General features: G+C 38.9%; 1 protein-coding gene across 4 annotated transcripts in view; it reads left to right on the forward strand.

Moving 5' to 3' along the window:
• FNBP1L (formin binding protein 1 like) overlaps positions 1 to 18000 on the forward strand; it is a 53447-nt gene continuing 35447 nt past the window's right edge. For 2 of the 4 annotated variants that reach the window (XM_083847466.1, XM_083847467.1), the window contains exon 1: positions 14 to 224. In XM_083847466.1, coding sequence (XP_083703592.1) covers positions 201 to 224 — 24 coding nt within the window. In that variant the 5' untranslated portion in view covers positions 14 to 200. Of the gene's footprint in view, positions 225 to 1781; positions 2259 to 18000 lie in introns of those variants that run through there. The other 2 variants (XM_083847469.1, XM_083847468.1) reach the window with 2 other exon arrangements.

Genomic DNA, 18000 nt, shown 5'->3' on the forward strand with positions numbered 1-18000 from the left:
GCGCCGAGCCCGCCCCTCTCCCAGTCTCCTCCGCGGCTCCCCCTCCCCGAGCCAGGCGGGGCCGCAGCTCGCAGCGCCGCCGTTCGTGGTGCCGCCTCTCGCGTCTCCCCGCTGAGCGAGGGCACCGGCGGGACCCTCTCCGGCCGCCCCCTGTCCCCGCCGCCGCCTCAGCCGCAGCCGGCGCTGCCCGCGGAGCCGCCATGAGCTGGGGCACGGAGCTGTGGGTGAGTGCCGGCCGGCCGCTCATTGTGTCGGCACCCGCCGCCTCCCCCCGGCCCGGCTGCTTTGTTCGGCGCTGGGGAAGGGCGGTGGCACCGGCGAAGGGAGGGGGGGGGGGTCGGGGCGGTGTGAGGGGGGAGAGGCGCTGCCGAGGGCGGTGGGGAAGGGGGGCGCCGAGGCGGGGCTGAGAGGCGGGCGCTCGGCGGGCAGCGCCGTACCCGGGGCTTGTGGGGGGTGTGGGGGTCCCGGTAGCGGCCTGGGGGAGCAGCGGGCCTGGCTTTGTCTGCGGCGCCGCGCCCCGGGGGCTTCTCCGGAGGGAACCTTCCAGAGCGGGGGCGGCCACCAGCACGAGCCGGTGGGGGGAACGGGGCAGAGAGCGCTGAGGGGGCTCGGCGGGCCCCCTGCGGACCGGGGCGCGAAGCGCGCACACACGCCCTGAGGAAAATATTCCCGAAAACCCGGGTGCAGCAGCCCGCGGCCGCGGCTCGGCCATGACGCCCCTCGCGCCTCCAGCAGCCTCTTTGTCCCGCATGGCTGCGGGGCGCGCTGGGCGCCGGGAGCGGCGCTGCCTGGGCCGGGGGGGGGATTTAGGGTGGATCGGGGTTGGGGGGGCTGCAGCAGCGCCGTCTCCCCCGTGCCGTGTGGGGAAGCGGCGTCGGAGCTGCCGAGGGGCTGCGGCCGTCGCTTGGGCCGTGCCCCTATGCGGCCGGGGCGTGCAGGGGGCGGCAGCACGCGAGGGGCGCGCGGCTCGGCTGTGAGGAGACCAAATGGACACTGGTGCGGCCAGCGGCACCGAGAAGAGACGGGGTTAGTAGCAGCGCGAGTGCGCCTTTGTAGTGCGTGCCTGTGTGTACTACGGCCGTGGAATCGTTAAGGTTGGAAAAGATCTCAGTGGTCGTCTGGTGCACCCGCCCCTACCCGGGAGAGGTTATAGGTTGGTGCTGGGGAGAGTCGGGGTGGTGCGTTGGAGGAGAACGCTGAATTTTTTTCTGCGTGTACTTAAATACGTATCGTTTCAGAAACCAGACTTTCAGCTTACTCACCTCTGTTCCTTTTGGCAGCCTCTTAATCTTGTTTTCTTTGTTCGGCTTGCGAATGATAGCTAAGGTTTTGTGTTCTGTCTGGTGTTCAGTGTTGCGAGAAAACGCTTCAGAAATACGTACAAAAAGATGGATTTCAACTTCAGACTTCATTTCAATAAAAGGCAATTTTATTTACAGTGTCATAATTATGACACAGAATTGTGCCTGAATTGTATCTAGACCTACTACATTTTTTTCCCTAAATCACTAATTCCATTGTGCTGGTTTAAAGAAATAATGCCAGATATTTAAACTAAAAGTTCTGTGCTACTGCTTTTATTTCAGCAAAATTTAATACGCTTTTTCATACTATTAGGCGATAGCTACTTCCTTAAGGTACAGATGCGGATATATATATATATATATATATATAATGGTCTGTTTGTAGGTATATAGCTAGCTTCTCTGATAATTTAAGTTTTTATATTAAAATGTACCTTCTAAATGGGTTACTTTTGTTGAATTATGTCATGCTTTTTGAAAAATAGTATCTTAGGGCTATAATGCCAAGTATTTTCTTACACAAAAAAAAGTTCAGTGCTGCTCATACCAATTGAAAAGAATATCAAACGTTTGCTTTGACATCTTTAAGTGGGCAGAGAAACATTTATCTTTTAATTCTGGTGTAAAATTTTGTTTATAAATATATTAGCTTCTCTCTAGACCAAAAACACAATGAAAAACAGTGCTTTGGGAGCTTTGGAGACAGGGCTGCAAAGAATGGGCAGTTAAAGTGTTAGCTGTGTTTTCATTGTGAGGCTTTCCCTTCGTCTTCCCCTGCTGCTACCTTCAGCGCAGCCTCGAAGCAGCAGAGCCAGGCTGGATTCGCTAATGGCAGCGGGGTGCCTGCGGCTCGGCGCGGGGCATCCAGCGGCACGGTGTGCTGTGCTCGGCGTGGGCACAGCAGGGAGAGGCCTCGCCCTTGGTAGCGCTGGCACCTGGGGTTCCGAAGGGCAGGTTGGTGGGATCAAGGCTCGCATCTGGAGGACGTTTTTTCTGGATGTTGAGCAAACGTTCACAATGTGTTTGTAAGCAAATGTGTATGTAGGCTCTCCTCGTACACTGGTGTTTTTGTGTCAAGCTCCTTAGTATCTCTTCATGCTGATCATTGGTATTTGACGCTGATTCGCAGTTCTGATGTATTTGTTTATTTATTTTCCTGGAGTCCGTATGTACTTCTGATAAAGTAAAAAGTGTGCAAGGGTACATTTAGAGGGAAATAAGGATCCAGAAGAAAATCTAGGGGATTAGAAAAAACAACTCATGTCCAATATTTATGTGGTACCTGTTTAATATGGTTCTTCTGGTATTAAAGTGCTGCATATGTTGTTCATGTTTAAAGTATCTTCAATGGTTATATCATGAAAAAAGGGAAAGATTTTCTTTGATGGGCCAGTATTTCCTAATTCTTAAATTCTTCAGCTGCTATTTCTATTTGTGGATTATTGGGCGTTTTTGCCTTTCAGTCAACCATTTTTATAAGTCCACCACTCAGAATTAGGTATACGGTGGCCAACGCACATATATCTTGGGAAGGCTGAAGTAGAGGTGCTTCGTGTTTTTAGTGCGTCTTGGCCAAACAGCATATTCCCTGGTGTGTAACTGCTTTCAGTAATGATCCTTTGATAACACTATAAAATAATACAAACTAATAATAGTGAAATAAATGTTGATTTGTTCAAGCCATTCTGTCATTAGAACTTTTGTTTTACCTTTTTTTCCACACTATGTGAAATGTTTCTCTTTTTTCCACAACAAAATTTTTGTGATGAATTTTAAGTGTTGTTCCACAGATAATTTTATTATTCGTGCATTTGTTTTTGTAGTGACTGCAGCATATACGTCATGATATGTGCTCATTAAAACCAGGATACTTCAGTGAACTGCTTTGCATGATAGTCTTCTCCTCATGGTTATGAGAGAGTAGTGGGAACTGGGACATCTGGGTTCTAGTTGTCTGTCATCCAGTTGAAATTGTATTTTCTGAGACTTGGACTGCTGTGCTCTAAATTCTCCTATTTGTAATACTTAGGTGTTTTTTTTTTATAGATAGGAATTGTAAAGCAATAATCATCTGATGAAAGGGTGTATATAATAACAAAGTATCATTGTTTTGTTGGTAATGAGAAATTGTTGCTTGTTGCTGTTCACTTAGATACACTTTTCAGGGTTTTGACTTCAGTGAGGTTTGTTTGTTTGTTTTGGTATTATGTTTTTGTTCTCCTCATGAGCCACTCTGAGGGCATACACGTTCAAGTCCTGGGTGGACTTGCACACTTGCTTAATAAGATGCCCCAGTCTGACTTCTGTCAAATTGTATTGCAATATCCAAGGCAAGAATAGATGACTAGAACTAAGGCTGTGGGCCTTAATTTAGCAAATGAAGTCTTTGGAAATAAAAATGATGGATTCTGATTTGTTCAAGTCTATTTGGCATGAACCTCCGTTCAGTGTATATGTTTGTACATCTGGAGTTCTTTCTGTGATGGGCATCAACTGTACAAATAATATTAACATAGAAGATTTAACAAACCGTACCTGGTTATTGTCATCTTGGGTTTTTGTTCAGTTAAGTTGAATATATAGTGTGTTTGTTTTGACACTAAAGGCTCGCTAAGCTTTGGAGACTGGAGGATGGTTAGTGATGAAGTCCTTCGCTTAGTGGAAGCAAGTGAAGCTTAGTGTGTGATTGGCAGTTTTGTTATTAAAGTAGCTTCCTTGGAAATTAATTAGAGAGGTTAAGGCTGCCTCTTTGAAAAACATCCTTTTTGATTTTTTTTTTTAAACTTTTAGTGTATGTTCTGTGTTTCTGAACCTCTGAATCTCTTAATAGCTGTTGGCAGCAAAAGAGGTCAAATACCATGTCAGAACATTTTCAGTCTGTAAAACCAGTCTAGCCATCTGTTTCTCACCTCTTGATAAATATTTAAAGCAGAAGTTTTTCTGAGGGCTTTTGTGCTAAGATTTTATGATTTAAGAAAACGGCTATGGAAGATTTAATGATACTATTGTTGTGAGCTCCTTGGGGCCAGAAGCACCCCATCTTTTAAAATTAAAAAACCACTGGCACTGTAGAACGCTGTTTTAGAAATGAGTTACATCTGACCAAAGATCAAAGCATGTTTGGTGATGTGCTTGTTTAATCTTTACTTAAACAGAATTAATTCAGTGCCTAAAACCAAGTTTTATTTATGAAAAAGTTAAATAATTTTCAGTTGCATCAATAATTTTTCAATTTTTTTTGTAATTTTTCTTGTGCTTCTGATGCCTGTTTCAGTCATTGTTTGCCTCTTATTTTAAAATAATCTATTCTTTTTGTGTAGAAGAGGGTAAGTTGTGTGGTGATGTTTGATTTTAAAAGTCACCACGTTTAATTGTTGATGGTAAAACATCAACAGAAAGTAAATATGAAAAAGTTGACTTCAACAAATAATAACTATTTTGTTACATGTTTCTTTCCTAATAGTTTGTCATATTTTTATTCATAGATCAGAAAAACTGGTTTTCAATCTAAATAATTTTTTTTTCAAAACAGTTTGATACTGAGAAACCTTTGTGTACAGTTAATACAAGAGTGAGATTATATAGACACTGCATTGTTAACGGTAGCAATTTCTTTTAACAGAAAAAATTGAAAATAATTCTACATATTAAGCCATATTCTATGCGGAAATTCTTCTGTGGTTTTGAATCTTAATGTTTCATAAACTGGTTTTCCAGAATGGTAACGTGTACTGTGTTAAGTCAATATTCTATTTTATATGTAGATGTTTGTGAGATGAAGCTTGGATTTTTTTTTCCCCCGGATTTCTCATTCAATTGAATCCAAAGAGTGCAAGTAGTTCTCTTTTAATTCAGTGTTCTTGCTGTTGTGGTCTGCAAATGTGTGCAAGGAATGTGTCTTGTGGCTAACGTATGAAATTACATGGTTTTCTAGATGTGTGAGATGGCCATACGTTTCCTCTGTAATGGGTAAGGTACTGGACAAAACATGTAACCTTTGTGAGGTTACAGTCTGTTTCACAAGGAATATTTTGCGGCTTATCTCATTCTTGTCAAGACTTCTTTGATTTCCAAATGGAAAGTTATGTAAGGATCGAGTACTTGATTACTTGATTAGTGAACATGTAGTTACCTCAGGCTCAGGAATGAAAACAATTGTACTGAGCTGTAGTTAGAAATAATATTTGTCTTTATTTTTCCAGCAATTGTCTGTTTCATAAACATCTGACCTTTTTACTGATTTTTCCAGGAAGGGGTGAGTCACTGTCTTGAGACTTTATCAGTTTGGTTTTGATGTTGAACATACTTTAATTTAAGGAAGCATACATGCTTGCGTCCTTGAGTATCTATTTAGAGAGTATTTTTTCAGTTTTGAAAACAATTTATCACCTGGTATCTATTAAAATGGCATCTTACTTTTATTTATGGCCCGATTTCTGTATGTACTGAGAAATATAAATGCTCTTCAAGGAAATTTTTACAAGCATACACGGGACTTATTTTTTTCTAAAATGTACATGCTATCCGTATTGATAGTACAAATTCTGAGGGTTGGCTGTGTCAAGAATCTGAATGCTGGCAGTTTGATTTCCTGAGTGAGAATGGGAAGAGATTTTTTGAGATTGTAAGATTTATTTATTTATTTATTTAACTCAGCCAAGCAGAGGATTTCTTTAAAGACCGTACCTATCAAAGAAATGCCTGCAACAAGGTCCTTTGGAATGGCAAAATCCATCAGGACCTGGGACGGAAAAAAGCAGGAATAGAGAAAAGTCTTGTTATCGATGTGTTCAGGTTTGTTCTTGGTGAGGAATGACCAAGTAGGTATGATTTGGGCTTTCAACAGTTTGCAAATAAATACTCGAAAACAGAAGGTTTGTATCAGTGCATGAGTAGAGTTGTCATTTGTGCTATAGACATACTGAAATAAGTTGTAATACCCTGGGAAAATATATAAAAGTTCATTTGTGTGTTTAAATTCTTACACTGGACTGATCTAGGTGAGACACTACATTGACAGAAAAGTAGTTAAATACTTCAGCCCTTAAACTTGCTGTGCAGTTTTTTAGCATGCTTGGTGAAGCCAGTAGTTGAGTAATGCAGTAATTTTTTTATGGACGGGAAGTTCTTCAGCACATTTCAGATTAAATTTTCATTGTTCGTAGCACACGTGCACACTTTTCCAGCAACTTGAATTCTTTTGGTAGAAAAAGAATCCCCAAAGTCCAGATGTGTTCAGCTTTTTCCTTGTGTTGGTGAACAAATTGTTCAGTGAAAGCTGCAATTCCAATCAGCTTGTTTCATTTTGTCCCTAGTGAGTTTACGTACCCCAGTTCCAGTGCTCTCTTGGCAGAAAGCTTTATAGGTTCGTCCTCAGAAGCATGTCAGTGTTTCAGCTGGATGGGAAGAGAAGGAAAAAAAAAAAGTATTATAATAATGAAAACCTTCTGGTTTTCATTAAAATTCTGACCCTTTACACTGACTTTGTTCGTTGTTAGTCTTTTTTTTTTCCCCCACTACAAGCTCTATTCTAAAAGCAGAGTGATAACAGTGTTTTAGTTCCTGCTTAGGTGACAAGAATGGGCTTAATTTTCAGTGTAGTTAATTCTCTGCTTATATTGTAGTAGGACTGAAAATTGAAATAGTTACATGCCAGATTCATGAATACCTGTTCCTTCATTTTTTTCCCTTTGTTCAAAATTCGTCTTCTGCTTTGTCACTTAAAATAAAAAGGGCGTTAGGCTGGTAAAACTGCTTGCTGGCATTGTGGTTTGTACATTTATACATCGCTTTGTTACATCTTTTAGAGGAGAAATGTAATCTCATAGGTTTGAAAATGCTGTGAGATCTCAGTTTTTCTTGGGCTTTACTGTGGACCTGTTGTATCATCTTGGGCAGGTAAACTTATTTTCTGTCTCAGGTTGTAAAATTGGAATAAAGTTTGTTTGCATCAAATTAATATTGTAACAGTATCTGCATTTGTAGAATACTTCAAGGTTATTTAATTGTAAGTTCAAAGTAATACCTTGTTTTTTAATGTTATACGCAAAACCAAAAAGCAGCAAATTCCTGATAACTTCCTCCTCATTCTCTTTCATCAGACAGTCTACATGAAGTAACCATTTAACTCTTCTCTGTAAAGTGTAACTCCATTTTAACTACCTAGTTAGATTTTGTACAAAAAAAATATGTTTGGAAAGAAATCTGTTCACAATACTTGATCAAATGCCACTTGAATGGGTGATGTCTGCTGTACACTAACAAAGTTCATCATTTTATCATTATATTTCTTCATGTAATGCTTATGCCTACTAAGTATTTGTTCAGGAGGCAAACGCTGTGCAGTTCCCCTGTCACTGGCTGGTACACAAGTCGTAGTGCCACATGCTGCTTTATAGGTCTTTATTAAGCAAACAATGTTTTTGCAGCATTGCGCAATGAAATTACATCCACTTGATTTGAGTTTGGAGTGTTAGTTAAGTACTGAAGAGCATCTGAAATATGACAGCAATTGCACTGGAGAGTCAAAAGGCAGTCTAGATTTTTGGCATATTTAGGGGAACCAAATGTGTGTGAAGGTGATGAAAATGGGCATCTACCTTTTGCATCTTTATCTGTTTGGTAAATCCTTTGAAAGGCAGCATTTGATTTCTCGTTTCTTTCATGCTGGGTGTCCAATTCAGGTGGATATGAAAACCTTTCTCTCTGTAAACTCCGGTTAGCAGAGTAATTGAGGGAGATTGAATGTGGGGTACACTCATTTGCTTCTTTTCCCCAGGAGCTTGATTTCTTTCCAAGAAGATAAAAAAAAAAGTGTCACTTTTCTAATAATATTTTCAAATAAGTATTTGCTGTAGGCAGCATAGTTTTTGGGTTTTTTTCAACTTTGAGGAGGAACATAATTGATACATGTGAACCAAAGACATTATCTGTGCTGTGCTACAATTGGCTTTTTCTGCAGTAGAGGAATGTTCAGGTAGAGGAAATTTTAATGTACCTAATGTCCAATTTATTTTTTATTTTTATAATGGATAAATTGTTCCTGTTCTAGCAGTCTTCTATGACATCTAATTGTCTTGATTTTTTTTTTTTTTTTGCTGTTTATGTGAAGGTATGCACAGTTAGAGGAATATTCTCAGTGTATTTGACATCCGTAATCAATACTTGGAGTGTTCTATGTTGTTTGTATTTATTTGATGCCTAGAGCCATTAGTCACATAGTGGGTTTGAATTGTGCTGTGCTTGTTATGCTGTGCACAGAGTAAAAGGACTATTCCCAGTTGAGTGCCAGCAGGAGATAGGTCAGTTACTGGCTGTGCCAAATGACAGAGTTGTGCAGACCCAAATCTCATGTAGCATGATGGGCACTGATCTCAACTGCAGCATCTTAACTGTTTGTCTTGGAACACAAATGAGGAGGGCAGGGAGAATTTGCAATGTTTGCAGGGATTAGATCATAAGCAACCTACGAAGCAGGAAATAGTTGTTGAAATGTACGAAGGAGTGTTGGAGTCTCTTGGAAAGCACGTGTCAGTCCTTTGGTACGATGAGGTGATAGAGTTGGAATCAGACAGCAGTGCGCTGGAAAGTGAGGTCAAGAAGCCAATGTTTGATGCAATAGAGAAGGATGCAAAGAGATGGGGTGAGAATACTCAAGAAACATACGCAAGTGAAATGATATCTCAATACCAGAGGAAAGGATGTTGCAATAATTTAAAAATGAGATGCATAAAGAATGGATAAAGATTGCAGCTGTTGGAATGGCTTGAAAGAGCCTAATTTTCCAAAAACAACATAGAAAATGTTATTAACATAGAACATGGATTTGAGATTCTGGAAAGAAATCAGATGCTCAAGTGAAAGAAGAGTTAAAGGTTAAGTCCACAGTTTATAAAAGATAAAAAGCAATGAAAAGCATTGTTAAAGTTAAGAGATTATATGCATTATCTGGATTTTAATGAAACACTTTTTATTGTAGTTTTTCCCTGAAAATGAATTCAAATTTATGATTAATAAGTGGAAAACTCTATGAAGGTTCATTAATGAGGACTGATAAATCAATATGGCTCTGAAAAGTCAAGTAAGAGTTCCCTCCTCTCCCTTAGATAAACTTTTGTTTAGGTACTAATAGTGCAGATACTTGTCTATGTATTGTATGAGCATTAGTTCATTTTGTGTACAAAAGCCTCACAGGATCAGTGGAGTGCATGGATGTGCTTGAAAGTAAGTATTGTATACAAGTAACTTCTCAGAGCAGATTATTTTTTTTTTTAAGAGAGGGGACAAATGGGAAGCTAATAAAGTCAGCTTATACTCCAGTGATATTGCGGTAATAATGCATTCTTCCAGGTGATCTTACAGAGTGGTCTTTTATTTTTCACCCTGCTTGGTTCCCAAAGTGTGCTTCTGCGGTAAAATATGCAGCATATTCTGTGTTACAACTTTACATCTGAGTTTCCTGGCTCTAGCTGTAGATTGTGGTTGCTGCCCTTAATTATTTAAATCAGCAAAAATTACTGATGTTTCGTTATTTTCATTAATTGCTATGGGATCTCATTTCAGACTTACAATCTTTGACTGCTGGAAACTGGGATTTAGTAGAACGTGGGATATGGGTTAGTACTTGGATTTATGAATGGTGAAAATTTTACTTTCAAAGGATTCAGAATTAACCTCATTAATTAAAATGTTATCTTAACAACTATTTTTTTTACTGTCTGGAGAATTCGCTAAGAATTAGATAGTGACATTTGAGATCTGTGCAGAATAGCCAAGAAGGTGCTTGTTTATTTGGAAGAGAGGAAAAAAAAGATGAACTTCCTGTTGAAAAGCAGTTTGGGATCCTGTAATAAAATGGGAAAGAACAGCAGACTGGAATTTCTGGTTAGGTCTTTTATCTCAGAGGATGACATGTTTGAAAGAGGAAAAATGAGTTTCTTGAAGATAAACGGTAACTTAATCAGGAAAATCCAATTGCTTGGGATTTTTCTGCTTCATAAATAATGTGAGGGGACTGTATAGTGTACAGTGCCATCAAACTTCAAATAGAAATGTCATCATGTGAGGCAAGTACTTTTGGTAAAGCCGAGTTTCCTCACTCTGGTGCAGGGCTCAAATACTTATTCCTGTAGTAAGGGGTGTGATAATATGATTAAGTCTTTAGATGGAGACTAAGGAAGTAGGGGTTGGGTGTTATTTGTTTTGGTTTTGCTTGATTGCTTCTTTGTTTTGTAAAAGCTGTGAGGCTTTTTGTTTTCCTTGTCCTCTTCTCACTCCTGTTCAACTACTGCATTCATATAACCTAGGTTACTTTGTCTATCTCTCTGGGTTTGAGACCCTACTAAGTAGTTTGTTCCTGATTGTGGTCCCTCCCTAATAGCAAGGGAAGCAACTTCTTGCTAAAATGGCTTTTTAAAAAACATTTTTCCTTTGGTACTGGTACTGGGCAGTTTAATGACCATCTGTTTCCCAGAACAATACCGCAGTTCTTCAGGGCATTAGGCTAGCTCTTGAGAGTGAAGTTTAATTCCCTGAGTTTCAATTTCATCTTCTGCATTCCTGAAAGCGAAGTAGTGAGATGTGAGGAGCTGCACATAGAACCCAATCAGTGGGTTGTAGTCGGAATACAGTAAAACCAGGAATTGGCTCTGTCAGTTAAAACCTGAGTAGGTACAAATAAAACAATGTCAGGCCATTTATGTTAGCTACTCTTTGTGTTTTCATGGCCTAACAACCAGTGAATTTCAACTGCTTTGATTCTGAGGCATTATCATTTGATTTCACTGAAATTTCAGGCAATAATTGAACTGCAGTCATTTTCTTAGAGGTTTAAAATAAATTCTTGGAAATCAGATGCTGGTGGTATTTATGCTTAGTAGGTTGTAGATAAAATATTTTTCCATGTTCTGTCTGGTTTATACTGCAAGGCTGTAATTGTGGGCTATATGAGGAATATGTCCTGACTTTGCATGAAATGCCTTGCAATTTTTGAGAAACCGTGTAATCAGCTGAAGGTAATAATGCTGAAGGGCCAACTTTGATGCTTTCGTTTCAATAATGAGGCATAATGAATTATCGGTGCTTCAAATACAAGTTTCATTCTTTAGTATTAATTCTGAAAGAAGCGTAGTTGTTTCATCTCTGTACAGACTTAAGGTGGAAGTAATGCTGTTAGATTATTGGCAATGAATGCTGGGAAACTGAGAACAATCAATCAATTTCTAACAATTTCTAAACCTAACTTCTAAGGTCCTATATGTATTTTTAGAATCTCGATAAACTACTTGTAGTACCTTGTACTTAGCGTTTTAGACTTTTGCCATGCTGACGTAATCGGACCATAAAGTTAAACCTGAAGCCTGTGGCTTTCATGACTGTTTTACTTCATTAGATCATTGGAAAAGAGGCTTCATTTTTTTGCTGACTTGTTTTCGTTTGTGGGAAGATAAAAATATGTTCTCGACTGTTACTTGATTCAGCTTTGCTACCTTCGTTTCGGTTCATTAATTTACTTTGAAGCTGGAGAGTGGAGATATTTCATCTTGGTGCAAAGTACCATTGAACGTATCTCATATTGTTAGTTACAAAATGTTTTGCTTATGATTTCTTTATATATGAAAACAAATTTCACTGTCACAATAGACCTTGTGATTTTTTTTAACCTGAATTGCCCAGTCTGCTCTTGTAGAGTTGTGATATTTTTTCTTATTCTTACTGTTAGTTTTAAAGCATCTGGGAAATGAATCCTTTATGTGACTGTTTGTGATAGATGCGATGCAGAAGATCATTCAAAACTTTGTCAAGTGTATTTTGATAATTAGTTTTTTTTTCTGTTTTAAAAACACTACTCTTCTAACAGAGTGCATGTGCTTATTGTTAAATTACACCACTGATCATTTTCCTTGAAATTTAAGGTATTTGGGAAGGAAAAATATCTTGTTAATCTGGCAGGGAAACAGTGTGTTTGTATTATTTGAGCTTGCGAAGTACATTTCTATTAGAAAAACGTGTTCTGTGAATAATCTTAATATTTTTCATATAAACCAGGTTATGATGCTGAAGTCTCTTACGGTGAAGTATAAGAGAAATTTGCTGTATAGTTTCTGGGCTTATATCTTAAAAACTCTTGAGATAAATTAATACACAGCGGAATCATGTTACATTTTAATGTTATTTATCTGAATCGTGAAACTTTGAAAAATTCCGTGGTTTTGAAGATGCCAGTAGTGACATCTGGTTTTAATTAACATTCTTTATTCAGTTATGTTAATACTACTATGAATTTTGCTTTAAAAACAATGAATGCAGTAGATTCCTTTGTGAACATGGTGTTTTGTTTTTTTTTTTTTATCTGAAATAATATTCCAAGGAAGATAGGAAGGCTCTAATTTACTGCCTTGTCAATCTCCAGCTAAGTATGTGGATCTGGTTTTAAAATCAAGTTTGAAAAACACTTCCTGTTGTTTGCAAGATATTCGTGAAGGGAAAATGGTGTGCCTTCTCTATTCTTTCTTTTGAACGCTAAAATATTCACAGGTGATACCAAAAGGGGAAATTCACCTTAGGACAGGGCGTTTAACAGAAATATCCCCTAATCTATTGAGTTGACAAAAACAAACAGCATATGGTGAATGAGTTAAGAGACTAGCCTTCCAGTTCTGCTGGCTGTTTACCTCACCAGTCCCCTGTGATCTTCTGAAATATAGAACAGTGTCTACTCCCATTTCATGGGAGGAGAACATGCTCAGAATGGAGTATGTATGTACAGACATATTAAACTATTTTGTTAATATTTGCAGCCTTTCACAAGCAACAAAACGCTAAGAATTGCATTCAATAAAATTGAAGAGGTGATCAGAATACCTGTGTATGGGTACCTTACTCTGAATAGTGTAGAAGAGCAAAATTTTGTTTACAGTCTGTGTAGTACAGTTGTATTTTTTGAGTACCAGGAGCATCAAAGGTAAGGTATATGCCTTCATCTTAAATCTGTTTGACAGGTGCTGATAACAGCACTTTGAAAGACCTTCTTATATTCCAGTTGCATTCACTGTGTTACAGTATATCTGCAATAGGAATTGTGAGAATAGATGATACAGTTTACCAGAGCTAAGCTCAATGAGGAGTTTCTGTCTGGATCTCCGTGTCTGTGTTTAAAGGTAAAAGATTGATCTTTACCTGAAGGTACAGTGCTCTGTAGGTTTACTGGCTACTTCAGTTACATTTATTGTGAGAATTGATCTGAAAGTTAACATCAGGATGCGTTTGCTTTGTTCCTGTGTTATAAATTTTATTTTATGAGTTCATTATTTACTCCAAATTATTGTTCAGGAATAGTGTCCTGAAATATATTTTTAGGAATAGTTGAGTCAAGGTTAACGTTCCAAATAACCTATACCTTTGTTAAAAGTCTGAAAAAGATAAAAGGGGCCTTGCTCTCTGTGCTGGAACTGTGAAGTCATTTCTGCTGCTGATACTCAGTGCTTGGATTCTGTATAAATATTTTTATGCTAGGTTTGTCCTACTTGTCAGAAAGATAAGCAGCATGATACAATATATACCATACAATTTATTTCTTTGTGTTTGCTCCACTGAGATAAGACTTAAATGTGCATCTTTAAATGCGAAACGCAGCAAATTGACATTTCTGTATGGGATTTGTAGACCCTACTTGTTATGGTTTTTACGTCAGTTAAAAATGGTATCCTTAGTACTGTCTACTTAACGTAGCTGAGCAAATAAATACAGGGAAGTGATACTTGGATGACAGGGAAGTTGATACTCTCTCCCTTCTTTTTTCCCCTACCCCAGCTGGCAGAAAGAACTTCCTTGTTCTAAATTAGTGTCAGTTGTTATCACAGTCATCTTGGCTTTTAGGGAGTTCAGAACTAGTAGTTATTTTACCCATGTCACAGTCATTAAAATTTCCACTAAATAATATAAGCTGGATTTCATGGTAGTGCAATTGGACAAACTGAAAAACCGCTTGTGCAGAGTTGTGCGTGTATGTGTAAGGGATGGAATCCACTCGCTAAGTAGCAACTGTGTCCTGCAAAGCAGTGTCCTGCAGGTGCATCACGACAGAATGAGCAGCAAAGCTGGTGGAACTTCTCTTCTGAAGGTATGATAGAGGGTACCTTGGTGTTCTGTAATAATGATTCCTTCACAAAACATTTAGCTTGACCTTAGTGTCTCCTGTGTACTTCTCCCCTGGCTGATTTACCTCCAGGGTAATTACCTCCTCCTCCTCTCAGCGAACCTGTTCCCTTTGTAACACATGTACCACTCCCTTTTCCTGAGCATGCTGTTCTAAGTTCACTTGTTACTGCATGGAGGGGAGAAAAGCCGTAGATTCCCTGCTTGTTGGATGCTGTGCTAGACTGGCCAGAGCAGGAATTTAAGTCAGTTGCTCTCTGAAGAAGCTGGTGGTAGGTACGATCTCTTTGCTGTTTCTACAAGTTTTTAGAAAACTTATCCTTTAGAATGCAAAAATAGATTGTTAGGTCACATATGCAAGAACTGGAAAGTGTCAAGGCTTCCTGCTCGTTTGGCTTTCTATGGATGCATTTCTAATAACATTGTGGAAGTATGTATAATTTTTTACAGAGGTATTTATAAGTTCTTAGTTTTAAGTTTTGGATAGTTTCACCAATGGTGGTTCATAGTACACTAAAATGTTCAGCTTGTACTTTGTAGAACCATATAATAACCCTTCTAACTGAGGAACAAAATCATTCTTTACACAGCTTTTCAAAAGTAAAAAACTTGAAGCATTGTTTTCCAGCCAGATAATTGCAGATTTTCAGATTTTCTATAGGCTAACGCTAGTCATGCTGTAAATGCACTGTTTTGTTACAGAACTTCTGCTTTGTCTGAGGCCTTGTGTGGCTATTGGACATGCAGCAAATTTAGTATTCTGCTACTTCATTGATACGTAGCCACAGTGCTTTATACTCTGTTTTGTTCCAGTCTTTCTATAAAGGTGGGATTATCTCCAGGTCTTTCTTACAATGAGCAACAGCATCTCTGAGCTTTGAACAAACACTAATATGTTTTTACTGTGATGCATTATATCGCAGTTAATTTATGGTTAAGCTTAAAGTCTTCATAGCTCCTTTTACAAGTGACATAACTAGGACTAAAATCTACGTAAGCTTCTTGTCCCATCCCTGTAAGCGTTCAAGGCTAGGTTGGATAGGGTTTTGAACAGCCTGGTCTAGTGGGAGGTGTCCCTGCCTGTGGCAGGGGGGTTGGAATTAAGATGGTCTTCAGGGTCCCTTCCAACCCCAACCGTTCTGTCGTTCTCTGACTCTGTCTACTGACAGCATTCAGGCACTCCCAGGACACTCGCAAAGTGCCTGCATTCAGGCAGACCCATAGGTAAGCTTGAGAAGAATTGAGTTTCTCTCCACTTAGGTTTACATGCTGATACAGTGAGGTAGACACACCATTCAATTCATATGAAGATGCACATCCATTAAATGAAGAATTTTAGAGGTTACTCCCAAGCTGGACAACAGGAGTGTGTGTTGAGCTACCCTCTGTAGCAGCTTGTTCCTTTAGACTTTTACTAATGTTGGTGCTCAATGCCGCAGCTGTGAACTGGGACAATCAATTTGCTGTTTTGGCAGAAAACTACTGCTGTTAAAATCTAATCATTAGTCCAATAGATACAGCCAGTGGCATGGGTGAACTGAAGTGCACAGCTGTAATCTGTAATGCCAAGCGGTGTCCTCAAGGACACCATACCATAAGATGGCTGAGCTAATTCACCAGCTGCCTGCTTCTGAAAATGGTGGATCACTCCTTCCCCTGTCTGGATGCTTGTACTGGTCTGACCATTCACAGAAGTGGTTCAGTGACTCCTTGGATCATCCTAGCTTAATCTGCCATGAAATCTGTGTCAGTACTTTTACTTCCAAATGTAAACGGTCTCTTGTAGTACAGTAATACGGTAGATGTGCTAGTGGCTTTATTTACCTACTTGTTTTTCAGCTGATCTCCAAATGCAGAACTCAGTTGTGTTGCACTTCTGGCTGCTCATTCCAAAAGCAACCACAAACTTTTGTACGCCTGTCTGTGGTAGATTCCTGCCTCTTCCTGCAAAGTGACAGAAAGGGGTCTGTCAGGTCTCTGAAGCTGCTAGCTGCCAAGCAAGGCATCCCCTCCTGCCAGACATGACTTTCCATTTAAAAAAAAAGAAATCCCAGTGCAGTTCTTCTGTTGGTGGTCTAAGGAGATCTTAAAAGAGAGAAACACAGACTTTGTATTTCTCTTCCTCAACTGTTACTCTCCATTTGTAGCTTCTCTGTAAAATCCTGATTTGCTGTATGTTATCTTCAAGGGTGGCTATGTCTCCAATGGTTCAGTATCACTTTTGAGTTGGTTGCTAATTTTATCTTGCAAACATTTCTCTAATAATAAAATACAGAGATTCAACTTTTTAACAACAAAGTTGACAAAGAGTTGGTATTGCTCTTTCAGTTTCTTCGTTTTCATAAGCAAAATAGCTCTGCATCCTGAAGGTCAGCTAACAATGTGTTTTCAGAAGTTTTTTTAGGAATATTGTTTTTCCTTTTTTGTCTTCAAAAGATGAGTGTTTTATTCAGACTATAAGGGTCTGAACAGTCTACACTAAACATTTGTTTTAGTATGAAATTAGAATGTGAAGTACTCTTTAGTTTACATGTATGCACCTGTAAATTTATGTTTTTGTCATCTTAATCTCTGAGTGCCTCTGCTTTATTTCTAGAGCAGTTCTGGCTTTCAGTGTTGCTGCTCTGACCCTTTTTGTTTACACTAATCTTCAAGTTTATAACAATGTTTAGCCACCTTTCTTCCCCTCTCTTAAGTTTAATACATAGGTTATTTTCAGAGAGCAATAAGGTATAATTTACAGGTTAGTCTGTTTGGAAGCTACTATACAGAACTTTCACAAAAGCAGAAAAGCAAGACAGCTTCTGTTTTGTTCTCGGTATAGAGCAGCTCTTTGTTAGTTTTTAGATTTAAAACTAACAGGATGTTTAAAAAAATAAACTACTGTTTAGCTGGAAGCAGATCTAGTCTCCCTGTTAGAAAGAAGCAGATTGCAGTTGCAAGAAGAAAGAAAGACCAGAAGACCAAATCAATAATTATAAAAGCAAACAGGCAGGAAGAGAGAGAAGTGATAATCAGTTCAGTCAGTAAAATAGAAGAGCTATTATACTAAGATAGAAAAGGAAGCAGGAATGCGTAAAGATAGAGACAAAAGGAAAACAAAAAACAGACACAGAAGAGGTTACAAAGATCAGAAAAACTGAAATGTATTGTCCAAAATAGATTACCGTAACATTCTCTAATTAAAATACAGTTTTATAATCTAATTTGTGCTGAGGACAAGTAGGGGAAGGTACACAGTATTCTGTTGGTAACTTCTCATTAATATATTGTGGTTTCCATAACTTCTCATGTAGCATGAGTAATTTTTTGCACAAACACCACAAATTAAACAAGTATAACGTATATGTTGAATACACATCAATTTATTATTTTATAAAAATATATGTAGACAAGATTTGGTATAAATTGTTGAACAGTTTGAACTTAATTCAAGGCCTTTATCTTCATTAAAAAAGGAAAACAAAACAAAACAAAACAAAACAGGCTTCATGTTTCAGGCACACACCAGGTATTTCAGGAGAAGGGTTTGATAATATGT

The sequence above is a fragment of the Anser anser genome, assembly GCF_964211835.1.
Source record: "Anser anser genome assembly, chromosome: 8".
Lineage (NCBI taxonomy): Eukaryota > Metazoa > Chordata > Aves > Anseriformes > Anatidae > Anser > Anser anser.